Below are 14,889 nucleotides of genomic sequence, written 5' to 3'. Positions count from 1 at the left end.
AGAAACAGATCCTAAGTTTGGGCATAACTTGCTGAGCGACAGCACTTTCTCTGCTGGGAGTCCCTCACTTAGGAATTCAGCTTCTTGGGCAGCTTGCCAGTACTTTCAGCTTAATAATTCGCAAGTTGCCTTTGTTTTTCCTACCAGATTTAGTCTTGCTTTTTCAGGATCAGCGTCTATGCTTGTTCCAATAATAGGTGCTTATGGAGGTCTTAATTATATAGTATGTAAATGTTACTGGAGCTTGGCATTTCAGTACCAGCATGGTGGGGGGTTGCGATTTGTGTAGGTGGGAGTAAAATATTGTGTCTCTTAATTTGCCAACAAGAGATGGGCTCGCCTTGTGTCTTCAGTTTTTCCATGCTATGATGGCAGAAACACTGATGCTTTACTTACTTGTATGTTGCAGTGTGCTCTTCCTTTTGGTAATTGGAACAGCCTATTTAGAAGCTCAAGGAATTTGGGAGCCATTCAGACGACGCTTGTCCTTTGAGGCATCCAATCCTCCCTTTGATATGGGAAGGCCATTTGATCTCAGGAGAATCGTTGGAATTTCATCTGATGGAAAGTAAGCTCTTACTTATGAATTGGATGTTTGCAAAGTAGCATTTCTCACCAGTATATGTCACTCTTGTAAACGAGGCTCCTAGCCTCACAACTTGAGCAGATCACAGGTGCAGCAAAAATATCTATGGAATTTAAAACAACTGATGCAGAATGGTCTTTCAGACTTTATTAGCTTGGAGAAGACATGATGGATACTTGAATAGTGAATAGTTGTTATCTTAAAACATTCTCAGAAACTGGTAGATATATCTTGATACTATATAGGGATTTCATCTTATGTTTTTGTATTCAGGAGCAGTTTAAGTGGTAACTTAACTACTTAATGTAACACTAGTATGTGGTTCTGCTTGCAAAAGCCATCATTTGTGCAGTAGTATATCATCAGTTGATATCGTGCACATCTATTGTGCACTTGAGTATAACACAGTAAGCAATGCATCAAAGCAGTCCTTGGATAATTGCATACTTCTATGGAAGCTGCAATGCAATACTACCTAAATGTAAGAATTACGTAGAAAATACATAAATAGAAAAGAGTGAAGAACTTGTGATAAAGGAGGAAGAAAATGGGAGTCAGGAAGATGCCTGTGTGGAATGATGTGTAAATTACTGTTTTGCAAAAACAGGGATTATATATCAGTTTTGTTGGTCTCTGTATCAAGGAGCTATTCTTTGATAGCAGGGCATGTTAACATGCTGCTTTAGAAATAACTTACTTGTCTCTTGATCAAGTTTTGAGGCCCAGTTTAGCACTATACACCTAGAAACATTAAGAGCTACTATTATGCTTTGCTAAATAGGTTGGGAACTGTGCAGCTACATTTTACTAAATATCTATGAGAAGTTAAAAACAAATTTGATCTGCTTCCAGCTTGAATGGACTTGGATCAGATTCGAACCACAGCTCTTCCAGAGGAATCTATGGACCAGGAAGTTCCTCATCACGATCCAACGCAGGAAGTAATAAGCAATGCAATTCATCCGTACACCTGCACAGCAATAGAAATTCAGTCGAAGTTGAAAACATGAAGTATAAAAACAGTTCAAATGTTGCTAGTAGGACTTCTATGCAGGCAGGTTCTGCACAGTCAACAAACAGAGCAGGTTCCCTCTTCCTGGACTCCAGTTCTGCAACTCAGAATCACACAGCAGGCAGGAAGTCCAGGGGTGGAAAACAAAATCTGCACTCAAACCAGCAGCACGCTCCAATCTTACTAGAGCAACATTTGTCACAGCCACCAGCAGTGCCTCACCAACAAGAGCAGCAGACTGAAAACTCCCTGCCGCAGTCACAGCTTCCTACTCCTTCACATTCAGAATGTGCCAGCAACACGAGGCACAGCTCAGAGGATTCCGACATTGCTGCTCTTATAGAAACCATGGACAAAGACTTTGATCATCCAGAATCCCCTTCCCCAGATGTGTTTACAGAGCAGCCCCCATCTCCAGTAGCAAAAAACAAAGGTAATAAACTCCTGCTTCACCCAATTAACTCTATCTTACAAAGTGTGTACATATAAAGTTGTAGGTGCTGGGTGAGAGAAAACTCTAAGGGAGGCAAGACAAGAGTCTCTGTCATCTGTTTCCCCCTCTATGACATTTATGCACCTCTCTGATCGAAACTTGTCCTTTGTGCACTTCTTATGTGAAATAATTCTCTTTTTTAAAAAAGGATTCAGTAAAGGCTTTTGAAATGACCACACACTTTCCCTGTTCCCCAATAGCGGTGGTTATTTGAATAGGAGTTCCAGCAACTTAAAGAAGCGAGAAGTGTCAGAGAATTTCTACTAGGCTGTGCTCATATGCAGAGTGGTGGTGAACTTGCTTTCCTCATGCTAATGCTCCTATTGTTTGTTAAAAGATTAATACAGGGGTGGGGAGTGTTTTTGGCTCCAAGGACCAGACCCAATGACTTTAGAGAGTGAACAAGGTCATATGGTGGAGGGGATCATGGTGCTGTTTGTACTACATACAGCTGGGGTGTGGGAAGTGATACAGGAGGAAGAAATGTTCAAGAAAGCTAGTAAGTGGTTTTGTGTCGCTTTTCATGTACTTTTGACTCCTGAGGATTACACTCTTAATATCCATTTTTAGGTAATGTAACCCAGAGATAATGGGAAGAAAAGTTTGAAAAACAAACCCTGAAGAAGCACCCTGAGTTGTGCTTGACTTATCAGACTAATGCTGTAGAATTTTGAAGTATTCCTGTGCTTGAATGACTTTTAAAAAGTAATAATACATGGATAAACTTGTAGGGTTGTATCCAACTCTGTCCATCCAGAACTGTCCATCCTTGCAGGCTTCCAGTTGCATAGCAAGGCTTCACTTTCTCTCTCTGCAACATCCTCCCAGACCTTCAAAATCTGCTCCGGAGGGTTGGGGGGACCTGCAGAAGGGAGGAGACGAAGGTGCAGCCTTGCAAGAGTGGATGGTTGCTCACACAGTGTTGAAGTCTGCCTGTAGAAACTTGTAAGAAATTGTTGTGTAGCAGCCAACTCATCCAATACCACTGTTCTGTACTGAATGCTTTAAGACTAAAGCCTGCTTGCTAACACTAATAGAAAATACAGGATTTCTGAAGGAAATAGATATGATGCTGAAACCTAGAACCTGTGCAAAATGTATGACGGTGTGTGTTAAGCAGAAATAATTATTATGTTTTAAACATATTTTATATATGTATATAGCTTTAATTCTATTTTTGTCAATGTTTAATTGTATTTTAATGGTTGCTTTTTCTATATTTTTAGTTCTTCTTTTTATCTGTAAGCTGCCTTCAGGCCCATCAGGGAAAATGTGGGGTATAAGTTTGGGGTGGGGGTACATACTCTGCATTTTGCTTTCTTCATAGTTATATTTTATAGGGATTACCAGTAACATACCAATTGTGCAGTAGTTCCTTTGTTAGCACATTGTAGCCAGAAAGCTAAGGGAAACGGCATATTATCAGTGGCCAGTATCTGTAAAACACAGTAAGGTGTGTGAAATCCCTTAGACTCCTTAAATTTGATACCACCAGCATCAGAAAGTGGCTCTGAAATGAATTGCATCCTGCATGAAGTAGTACAGCTGACCTGGAGTGCGGTGTGCCAGGAATTTTCCTCCACTGAAGTGTACTGGTCTAGTGTATGATGTTCCTAGTGGACTTTGTCCCAGGTTCATCACGGTGATGAAAGGGTGTTGTTCTCTACAGCTGTCACAGATCACAGCTGTTGCTAATTGGAAGCTGCCTTTAATACCCCAGGGAAAGGAAAACCGTTTCAACGCAAATCTAAACCCCAGAAGAAGCGGGAAGAAAAGGAGAGAAGAGGAAAGGGAAAGCAACAAGAAGATGAACTGAAGGATTCTCTTGCAGATGATGACAGTTCTTCAACTACCACAGAAACTTCCAACCCCGACACAGAAGCACTTCTGAAAGAGGTAGACTTTTTTTAGAAAGGGGTGTCATATGAGAGAAGATGATGGGTCTGGAGGTTTCATACTTTAAACTCGCCACTATATTTATTCATTAAGAGATTTAAACTCCACTTCTTCCCCACAAAGTGTCCCCCATAAGGCTGCTCACAAGAATTGTTAACAACTTGGTAATGGAAACAACTCAAAAGCAGAAGCAGAAAAAAACCCCACAATGTACCTAATCAAACTCCAGAATATTAGAAAACACAGCCACCTAATTTGTAAAACCAAAAGCGCAATGAAACAATGCTGCATTTATTGAGCATTGATTCAAGGCCAAGCAAACCTCCTTGAGCAGGAAGGTACACAGTTGGGTTGAAAAAGTCCTGTAATGCATCCCTACCATCTCTGAAGGCAGTAGGATACAGAACAGGACCTTCCCAGAAAACCTCAGTGAGCGGTCAGAATCACGTGGGAGAGGATGGCCTTCCTCAAAACACCTAGCTCCAAACCATTTAGCAATGATGGTAATTAAACTTTAAGACTGGGCTTGGAAACAAACTGGGAGCCAATGAGACTAAACAAAATTAGAACAGCAGCATTTTGTACCAGCTAAGTTTTCTGGTCACTTTTCAAATGCACCCTTGTGTAGAGCATACTTCAGTAATTCAATCTGGATTTAACCAGGGCCTGTGTGGCAATGGCCATATTTGCTTCTCCAGGAAAGGCGCACACAGACTTGAAAATGTGTCAAAACATTTCTGGCAATCTAGGAACAAGGCCAGAAATGCTTTCTCCAACCATGAAACTAGTTTTTGAGGGGAGCACAACCCAATAAGTTGAACATTTGTCCTCCAACCTAACCTCCTAGGACCTGCCCTGCATTAAAAAACCAGAGCTAGCACAACGTGGTACCCAGCCCATCCCTCCTACATAGTCTAGAAGGATACTGTGACTGGTGTAGAATTACTTCATGAAATTACACATCTACCATTTGATTTTTAAAATTGAACATTTGGGAGCAAAAGTAGACGAGATACCAAATGTGTGGTTTTTTAAAAACATAATAATAATGGTAGGTGAGGGGGGCACAAAATTCATTGGGACAGTAACATGTGGGGAGGTTTACCCCTTGCCTCCCTTGGCGCAGTCCTGATGAATATTGCCTCTTACTCTGCTTGCTACATCTACTTGGTAATAATGCATTTAGCATCATGTCTAAACTGGCCTTTAGATATCCCTAAGTAATTTGTAGAATTTACTGTGCTCTAGGTTTCTTGTAGCACAGCAAAATGAACTGGTAGCTTCAGTTAAGTAACTTAAAGGAAAAGCTCTCTGCTTACATTTTTAAATATAATTATTAAAGCTGTTTTTTGAAAGAAATGGGGAGATTTAGCTGTAATGCATATTGTTCCTAGAATTGTTGTCTTCCTTTTTTTTTAAAAAAATCTCCTTTTAAAGTATTATTGTTTACTTAATATTTTTATTGGGATTTGGTTGGCTGTTTGTAGGAGCCAGAAAAGCAAAAGGGAAAACAGCCAATACCAGAAAAACAAGAAAATGAAATCCAAGTAAAACAGAAAAGCAAAAAGCTATCGCTTATCAAGAAAGAACTCCCGACAGATGTGAAATCCAGGTACGCATAGAACTATGTTAATGCCATCCAAACTGCTTTCCTAAGTAGGCATGAGGAAATAAAGTTCCTGGCAGCAGAACTTTGCATCAGTCAGCTGAGAGAAATGTGTCACACGCTGCAATAATTACCATTTCTTCTCTGTTAACGTGGCTGAAGAAAAGGAAGCGGTAGTGCCTGGGCACAAGAAGAATGATAGATAATAGAAACTGAACAGAAAGGGGAAACCTTGTAATTATGGGAAACTCTGCACAATAAGAAGCCTGCTTTTTTTGTAAGCAAGAAGTTAGACAAATAGATTTGGAGAGACACTTCTCCATTTGTTTTTCCTAACAGTTAAGACAAAGGGAGTCAGCTTGGAGAAGATTAGAGAAAACTGTTTTTCTTCTGTGCACTTTTATGAATGTAAGAGCTTACTTTGTTGGTCAAACTGTTACAAATATTAACTTTTTTTGGATCATACTTTTATTACAGTTCCTTTGAGATGTCATGTCCTTCGTCACTCGAAAATAAGCAGCACAAAAGCTTTTCATCCAAGTTGTCTTCTCAGCATATGTTCGCAAATGGGTTCAAACCAAGAAACCTCCAGAAAACAAAAGGTATTCTTTGGCTGTTCAGCTATTAATCAAGATTAACCTCTGAAACTTTAGTTTTAGCTGTTCCTCACTGGCTGTACTTGTGAGGCTGAAGTGCTATATGCCCTACAAACTACAGGTTTATTATTTGTTTGTTCTTCTTCCTATTAATAATAACAATAACAATGTTTATTTGCAGGTATCAATATGAAGCTGATGGATAATAGGCCATCTTCACTAGCAAAGTTTTTCTCCAGTGGTTCTGCTCAGGAGCTGGGCAATACCAGCAGCTCCGAAGGAGAAAAAGATTCACCACCACCAGAGTGGGACTCAGTGCCAATTCACAAGGCAGGCAGCTGTAAGTACTCTGGGCATTAATTTAACATTAGCAATAAGCTTATGGGCAGTGAATCAGTTCAGTAACAAAGGATTTGATTTCTTTTTCTATTTGAACGCAGTTCTTTGTGCTTAACATCAGAATAGCATATGATTGTCACAGAGTTCTTGGCACAAAGGGATAACGGAGGGCTTGTTTGGATAAGATGCCTCTGCTGTCCAACTGCTGTCCCCTGAACTCATTGCTGATAATAAACTTTTTGTTCTGTGATTTGTAACAAAATGGATTTATTAAGTGGTATATAAACACACTAAATAATAATAAAACTCCTCAAGAGAGAGATTGGGGAAAGGATTGCTTCCAGGTACTTTATGTTATACTACTTGGGTGGCTTCTCCACTGAGAAAATGCCCCTTGTGGGGTGCTCCTTCCCTGTACAGGGGCTTTTTACCCACTCTGCCTTTGCAGCATCTACAGCAGATCAGTTATACTGAGTGATCTGTAAGAGTCTGTTTAGGCATTACTACTCCCTTCCCAACTCAGGGAGATGTTAGGCCAGAGAGAGACTGGCAGTGGGATTTGGCTTGTACTCTTACCAGGGTAATGGGAGGTCCCAAGAGTATCCAAATCACAGAACCTCCTAGTTTGGGTATTCACCTCTTCTTACAAGCAAGGAGTGGGGAAATGTGTACGTATGTCAAAGGCATTTTCTCCTCCTGTCCCCACTTCAGCACTCTTTTAGTAACGTGCATGAGTGAGAGTTAGGGTTGCCATATTTCAAAAAGCGAACATCCAGACACAAAAGTTGTTGATCTTTTTTCCCCAAAAAAAGGATAAGTTTTTAACCTTCTGAATTTTTGAAAATTCCGCCCAGACACCATTTTTGATGGACGAATCCCAGCTATGTCCGGGGAATTCTGCATGTATGGCAGCCCTAGAGTTAGTTCCTTTTTTAAGGTTAGAAGTGCAGAACTTGACAACCTCAACTTTGCCACTTTAGGTGGTGCAGAATATCTGACTTACTGGGCACCAAACTGAAACTTGTAGTTGCCTGAAACATTATCAGAGTTGGAATAAGTTAACACTATTAAAATCTGCTCTCCTGGTGGGAGATTTAATTTGTGACTGATTTATTTATGTATTTATTTTAAAAGTTCATGAGGCTTATCCAGTGCTGCAACGTCCCCATCCTCCTCTCCTGCCCCCTTCAGCTGCACACACCCTCGAAATCATTTCCAGCAGAGGAGGGGACCCCCTCCAAAGCAGGGTGTGTGTTTTTGTAGGGGGAGGAAATGGAAGTCCCATTGTACCAGCAGAACTCCTGGCGCAGCACTGGATACAACCACAAGTAACTGTTTCAAGACTGACTTTGTACGATGAAGTAATAAAAATAAGATATCTCTTATTCTGGTTCCCAGCTACTGACAACCTTTATAAGCTGTCCCTACAAACCCTTAGTGCAGATGCTTTCTTGAAACAACGACAGACCTCACCAACTCCTGCCTCACCATCTCCACCCCCTGCATCATTGGCCTTTGTGCCCCGAAGCACTTATAGCAGTATTGTGAACAACTGCAGGTAAGTTCAGGTGCTCACTGCATAACCAAGCTCAACATCTGAAGGCAAGAAACTTGTGTCTTTTTTTTATTTATTTAGCTGCATTACCATTTTGAGTTCCAACTTTCAACAAAAATGAGTTGTTAACTTTTTTCCTTCCTAGTTTATGACACAATCTATTGGGATGAACCCAAGGTCCAGTTTTCTGTATAACTTCTGTTGGGGGCCAAGATCCAAACCTAGGTCTGAACAGCAGTCAGGAGCAAAGACAAGAAATTATACTCTCTTGATATGCTGAGAGATACATACACTCTTCGGCAGTAGAAGCAATCCTAGCTCACTGCATACACATCTCAGGATGGTTTTGGCTAGAACTTAGTGTCAGAAGTGGTGAATAAAAAATGTGGATGTTTTCCTATTCAAAAACTAAAAGAAAAATAGGTTTCAGGACACAATATCTGTGTCAGCCCTTAGTTAGGCTGTATCCAAATCACCAGATTGGTACTAAGCCCATAATTCACAGATTTGTTCCTCTTTAACTGAACCTTTGGCTGATTGACATCAAATGCCTTTTAAAAATGTGTTGGGTAGGGAGGCTTTATTGGGTTATTTTTGTTTTTAATTTTATTATGTATTTTGTATTTTTATAATGTGATTTTATGTTGTAACCACCCTGAGACTGTGGGTATAGGGCGGTATACAAATTTAGCTAATAATAATAATAATAAATAATAATTAATTAATTAATATCTCAAACAAGGCAACAAGTGATGTTAGATCACTGCCTTGAAATATCCAAACCCATGCATATTAACTTCATGGCAAAATCCAGTTCAGGTAAGCTCTAAAGAACACCACATCCCTCCCCCTCCTTGTTTTCTTTCAGTGAACCGAAAAGCAAGGTGCTCAGTGGTGCCAAACATAAGGTGGCAAAGACAGCTTCTCTACCTGGCAGGAATGGAAACCCTACATTTGCTGCTGTAGCTGCTGGTTATGACAAGAGCCCAGGTAAAACACAGGAATTAAAAAGCTATGGCTATTTGAGGGTGTGATTGTTCTGCTATCTTCATATGCTCATTTAAACTCCATTGTTACAGGTGGCAGTGGCCTAGCAAAACCTTCACCAATGAAGAGCGAGGCATCTGGCTGTATGAATGTTTCACACACAACCGTTGACAGTGACGGCTCTGACAGGTAACTTGAATTAATCCTTTGGAAACAGAGGCTCAACAGTGGTGGATATGGTAAAAAGCTGCTTTCCCTCTTGCGCCCCAGTTAGAAGAATATGTCCATTAAAAATCCTCACTTCATAATTTGCCTATCCAAAAAAAACCCTTCCATTCCGTGTTATTTTTTATTTTTAAAAAAATTGTTTTAAAATTTGGATGCTTGCTGTTTAGCATAGCATAGCATGTTTGTAATTTGACAATAAAACAACAAAACTGAAGTCCAACATTTCCTCTTCTCATAAGATATTGAAAGATGGGGACCAAGTGTGCACTTCTCAGATGTGTGGGCATTTAAAAAAAAAGACATTTTACTTAACTTAGTTAATTAAGGATGTGACTGTAGGCCTACTTTCAGCTACAAAACTCACTGGCACATACCTGTAAATGATAAGTGTCGGGAATTCACCCTTGGCATTTTTTGTCAAAATTGAGTGTGTGTTAAAATCATTATTTGTTGTCCATATGATATTTGGCTGTGTTTTGGTGGTCTTCACGCTGAAGTGACCTTATTAATGAAAACCTCTTCTTCTCTGCTACCCTTAGTTCTGGTTTGTGGAGTCCTATAAGCAATCCTAGCAGCCCAGATTTCACACCCCTCAACTCCTTCTCAGCATTTGGAAACTCCTTTAACTTAACTGGAGGTGAGTGGTATGTTACAGTAGTTTAAAAAAAAGGAACAGAACGATATGCCATATTTCTCAATTGGCTACACTGGCCAATCTTTCCTAATGTAATGAAGCTCACTCACTTTGAGAAATGTTTTTGGCAGTGTTATGTCTTGAAAAATAAAGAATGACATAAAATATTAAAGATACCTTTTCTTTTAACGAAAAATGATCTTTTTCCCCTTAATTACATAAATAATCACACACTTCAATATACCAGGGGTGGGTGGGTGTGTTTATGTTTGAGATAGATAGATAGATAAATAAATAAATAAATAAAAGCCAGATTCTAGTGGCATGCCAATTTATTTCAGTTTTATTGATTGAGCTACCTGTCAGTTACCATGCAAACAGTGGAGAGTGAGGTGAGGAACTTCCCAGTGTGTTAGCTGCGCATCAGACTGCTTTAGAGTTCAACATGATGGAGGGAGATGTAGGTGTCCTCTCCCCAAGGGGAGAAAAGAGCAGGGTTTTACTCACCACCCGCATCGGAGGTCTGATGATCAAAGAGATCAAAGGTGGGGCAATGATAAAATAGGGGGATCATGATCAATGGGAAACTATGCCTCAGTATAGAATCTCCAAATTGCTGTAGGAAATAAAACCTCTCAGCAAATAAAGCATGGAGATTTATGAAATGGTTAGGGAGACAATAACTTTTTTGAAACAGCTGTCAAAGTTCAGTGTTTGTCCCAAGAATTGTATATTTGAGTTTATAGAGTCTGGTCCCACAGAACAGCAAAAACAAAACAAAACACCATAAAATCAGTAAGTTTTGTTGGGGCAGCTAGTGTTTAAAAATCTTCAAAGGAAGCTCTCCTATTAGAAGAATTATTCCTCAGATATGGTTGCTCAGAGCAAGAAATAGAGAAGGCACAGCATCACAATGATCTAGTAATGACAGTCCTTCACATAAAAGGTCAGAGCAAACACTGGATCATTCAACTGGATTGCTGTATGGGCAGCTCTTTCGCACTTAGTTGTGCTGTTTAGCACTTGTGTTCTGGCTTGCAAATCAGGCCAAGCCAAATGCTGGCTCAGCATGAATGCACGAATATATGGACCCCAATATGAATTTGCAGCTGCCTTACTTCAGCCACACTGTGCTGAGCCAACACAAAGTTTGGCTTTGCATGTTTTCCAAAGCTGGGATCATCCTTAAGCCCTCTCCCAATTAGTCTTGCATTTAGTCTGAAGAGCTCATAAGCCTGCATTCAGAGAACATACTAAGCCAGACGTTGGCTTAGCCTTGACTAGGGCAGGATATGCAGTCTTCTGCTTCCATGTTTGTGTGTGTATAGCTGTTGATTTCATCTATGAAAAATAATATTGTGCATAGGTTTTGCAAGACAGAATGTAACATGGATGTTTTGTCTTATTCTCCATTCCCTCAACTTAGAAGTTTTCAGCAAGCTTGGGCTGTCACAGTCTGTTTATAGTCCAGATGTTCAACGAAACTGGACTGAGCTTAGTAATGTTCCTTCATCCATCTGGGACTCCTCAGCTACAGATCTGATACCTCCCTGGCCCACAAGTTCAGGATCCCCAACTCACACCACTTCAGTAAGTATATGAATATATGTGTATGTATGTACGTATGTATGTCTATTACTCCATATGGTGCTCTCTTTTTCCTGGTAGTATTGAATACTTGTGTGTCATAGCTCTTGTCCTTATTTTGTTTTTTATTAATATAGTCTATCCTTGGGAACCCAAGTGGCCTGTGGTCTACCACCACCACTCCGTTCAGCAGTTCCATTTGGTCAAGTAATTTGAACAGTAGCCTTCCTTTCAACACTCCAGCTAACACATTGCCAGGTATTGATCTTGGGAGTGAAAACACCCCTCCACCAGCTGCTGCTGCCCCAATAGTTAGCAATCCTGAAGACTTGGGACAAGCATATAACCCTTGGCTAATTTGGAGCCCTGCAATCGGGAGAAGAAGCTCAGATCCTTGGCCTAATGTGCATTACCCACCTGAAAACGGAAATTAAGAACAAAGGGACTGTTGTCCAGATTGGATCATGGTAAATTCTGTAATATGCCTGGAACATAATTTGCAGTTTGCTGCCATTCCTACTCAGACCCCAACATGGTTACAATCTAGTCATACATTCATCACTTTAAAGTCTGTCTTGAGATTATGGTAGTATAAAATTACTGATCAGCTTGGAAAAGTTTGGATGTGGGTTAAAAAATCCTATAAGACGATATTCTTTTTTTCTTTTTTTTTACCAACTGCCCATTCTGTTTTTTAAACACTTGGCAATTTCCAAAATGCAGTGATTTTTAACTACCGTGCTTGGTTTTTAATTTCCCCCCAGTATTATGCTCTCAAACATAATTTTTAAGAGCACCTTGTGCTAAAAATGCAGAGTATTTTTTTAAAAAATAAGGCTTTGTTAAAGGCTCTACGAATGTAAAAACCTTAGGAGCAAATGTATGCGCATACTGTTCAAACTATACATTTTATGTGCTGTTTGTACATTTGTAAACCTGAATGCATTTTTAAGTTGAACTGAAATGTGCATAGCCAATACTTGTGGATGAAAAAAAAAGATTCCTTGTGCTTTTCTTACCAATACAACTTCAAGTTGTACTTGAAAAATAAAATAATGCTTTTTTTCATTTCTGCCGTATGTGCTTCTGTGGAATGTTTGAATTTCAAAGATTTGACAGCCTTTCTGGAAAAGTTTTAATATACGTGCTAATCATTAGTGGCATCTCGGGACAGGCTTTGGAAGTTTTGTTCATGGGAACAACAGTCCACCTTAAGCACATTTGTTACAAAAACAGTTGGACTATGGTGAACTCTAGTCCCTGTGAACGTCAGCAGCACAGGAAAACATTGTATAAAAATAGCCATGCCATGCAAACTAAATGGCAGCTACAGTGTGTTTGCTGGCAGTAGGCTTGGTGACAGCTGTTGCAGCACATCTAGTCTGCTGCTGAGTCACCAAAGAGAAACTGTAGATGTATCCTCTTTTTACACACACCACACAGTCCAATCCTTTGTCCTTCCAAAGTGATGCATTCTGCACAGAGTAGAATCATAGAACTGTAGAATTGTAAGGAACCACAAGAGTCATCTAGTCTAACCCTCTGCAGTGCAGGAATTTTTTTGGCCAATGGGCTCGAACCCATGACCATGAAGATTGAGAGTCCCATGTTCTGTTGACTGAGCTATCACAGCACAATCAAAATCACATGCAAGATCACAGGTTTAATTATGTTAAAATTCTGGATATCCTGTCCTAACTAAGACAGTATAGATATCGATAGATGGATAAAGAACTGATTTAAGTGAAGAAGAGAAGAGAGTTTATCTTCTAGAATAAACTTTCACACATGAAGTTTCTGGGAGCATTCTTTATGCCATTTGGAGTACAGTGGACCCTCGGGTTACATTACCTTCGGGTAACATAACTTTTGGGTTGCGATTGCGGCAAACCTGGAAGTGTATTCTTCTGGGTTTCGCCATGCATGCATGCGCAGAAGCAGCGCCTCGTGTTGCAGACTTTTCGGGGTACGTAAGGACCCCCGGAACGAATTAAGTTTGTATCTGGAGAGTCCACTGTACAAATTTAATATTTTCCCGAGGAGCCTTGCCCAGCTGGAAGCATTTTAAGGTAATCTGAAAACTGAACTGGAACACCTTTTTGCTACAAATACAAGCGTGTGGAATTCTCCAGGGTTGAACCCTTGTAATTGAACTTAAGTTATTTACAATGAATCTGGCATATAGAATAATGTATATGAGACCTGATAATTAAGAATGACTTGTATGGGACAAAATATTTCATTATCCATATTGTATCTAATTTTCATTAACTTACTCTTTAGGAAGGATGAAGGGGGCAGGTGCAAGTACCTGCATTGATGGCACACACATGGAGATCCAACCTTTAAACACTGGTTTTAAAGGTTAGGGCTATCTAGTTTTTCTGCCTTGAAGAATGTAAGGATAATATTTACTAAGCAAAGTGTAGTTTTATAAGCAAACCAGAGGCCTTCATTTTGGCTGATAGCAGATCAATGTGCAGATCTAAGTCTCCCTTGCTTCTGCACATCTCATTTCTGCTCATTGTTATACCTTCTCCTCCTGACTTTCTCTTCATGCCATTCTTCTGGGTCATGTCCTTTTCCTAGAATCTTCTGTGTTTCTTGGTCTGCTCTTTTACCTCTCCACCTGCCTGTCTCATCCCTTTGAACTCAGCCAATTGCTGCCTGAGAATTAACTGTACTCACTATGGCAACATTAGTTCATTGCAGTATAGAGCATGTACATTTATAGCAGACATCAAGTAATGAACACAACCACCAATTTTTCATTCTGCTGTTCTGCTTGTGGAATTGCATTAGCAAAACATGACTCCATATGCATGCAATGCATCTTGTCTCACTAGAAGCAGGGGCTGCTCCTTCCTGCTTTCTGTATGTGTCTGCACTTAGTCATCTCAGTTAGACATTTTAGAACTGGTGGTGTGTTAATACAGCCAGCAGTAAAACAGCAGGTGTTAATAAGTTTAGTATTAGTGCATTAGCAAGTATGATGACAGTGCCTTTATGCCTGGAAGAAGGCGGTGCAGCCAAATGCAGACTCCAAAGTGGATTCCAGTGACAGAGGCACTTAGTTACAAGCAAGCAATTTGTCAGGCTGCAGAAAGGCCATTACTTGGCATGCTGGCATCAACTCTTTGGAAGCACAATAATTCTAAGGTTGTTCCTACAGTTACGCTGTGCTCTTGAGACATGTATGCAGCTGATGGTAAAAGTATGAGAAAAGCAACTTGGGGCTCAAGACAAGACTGCAGCTGGGAATGGCAAGTAAAGCACACATAAATGTGCGATATGTTTCTGAATTTATCTCAATTATTTCATTTAGCAGCTTGGTCCAAGGAGGCATTTTGTCACGCTTCTTGCTTAGTCC

At 40.1% G+C, this 14,889-nt stretch overlaps 1 protein-coding gene across 1 annotated transcript in view; it reads left to right on the top strand.

Annotated features, from left to right (window-relative positions):
• Nucleotides 1-12,587, top strand: part of TMEM131 (transmembrane protein 131) — a 69,178-nt gene extending 56,591 nt beyond the window's left edge. Inside the window, exons 30-41 of the mRNA XM_081196912.1 lie at nucleotides 410-568; nucleotides 1,439-2,031; nucleotides 3,812-3,987; nucleotides 5,475-5,599; nucleotides 6,071-6,195; nucleotides 6,371-6,529; nucleotides 7,927-8,086; nucleotides 8,952-9,073; nucleotides 9,163-9,259; nucleotides 9,838-9,935; nucleotides 11,359-11,522; nucleotides 11,657-12,587. Of these exons, the coding sequence (XP_081053038.1) occupies nucleotides 410-568; nucleotides 1,439-2,031; nucleotides 3,812-3,987; nucleotides 5,475-5,599; nucleotides 6,071-6,195; nucleotides 6,371-6,529; nucleotides 7,927-8,086; nucleotides 8,952-9,073; nucleotides 9,163-9,259; nucleotides 9,838-9,935; nucleotides 11,359-11,522; nucleotides 11,657-11,953 (2,275 nt within the window). The 3' untranslated portion in view covers nucleotides 11,954-12,587. The remainder of the gene's footprint in view (nucleotides 1-409; nucleotides 569-1,438; nucleotides 2,032-3,811; nucleotides 3,988-5,474; nucleotides 5,600-6,070; nucleotides 6,196-6,370; nucleotides 6,530-7,926; nucleotides 8,087-8,951; nucleotides 9,074-9,162; nucleotides 9,260-9,837; nucleotides 9,936-11,358; nucleotides 11,523-11,656) is intronic.
• The last annotated feature ends 2,302 nt before the right edge of the window (nucleotides 12,588-14,889 follow it).

This window comes from Podarcis bocagei (assembly GCF_964188305.1).
Source record: "Podarcis bocagei genome assembly, chromosome: 6".
Taxonomy (NCBI): domain Eukaryota; kingdom Metazoa; phylum Chordata; class Lepidosauria; order Squamata; family Lacertidae; genus Podarcis; species Podarcis bocagei.
Note: the sequence above shows the minus strand (reverse complement) of the source record. Positions and strands in the feature narration are given on the sequence as shown.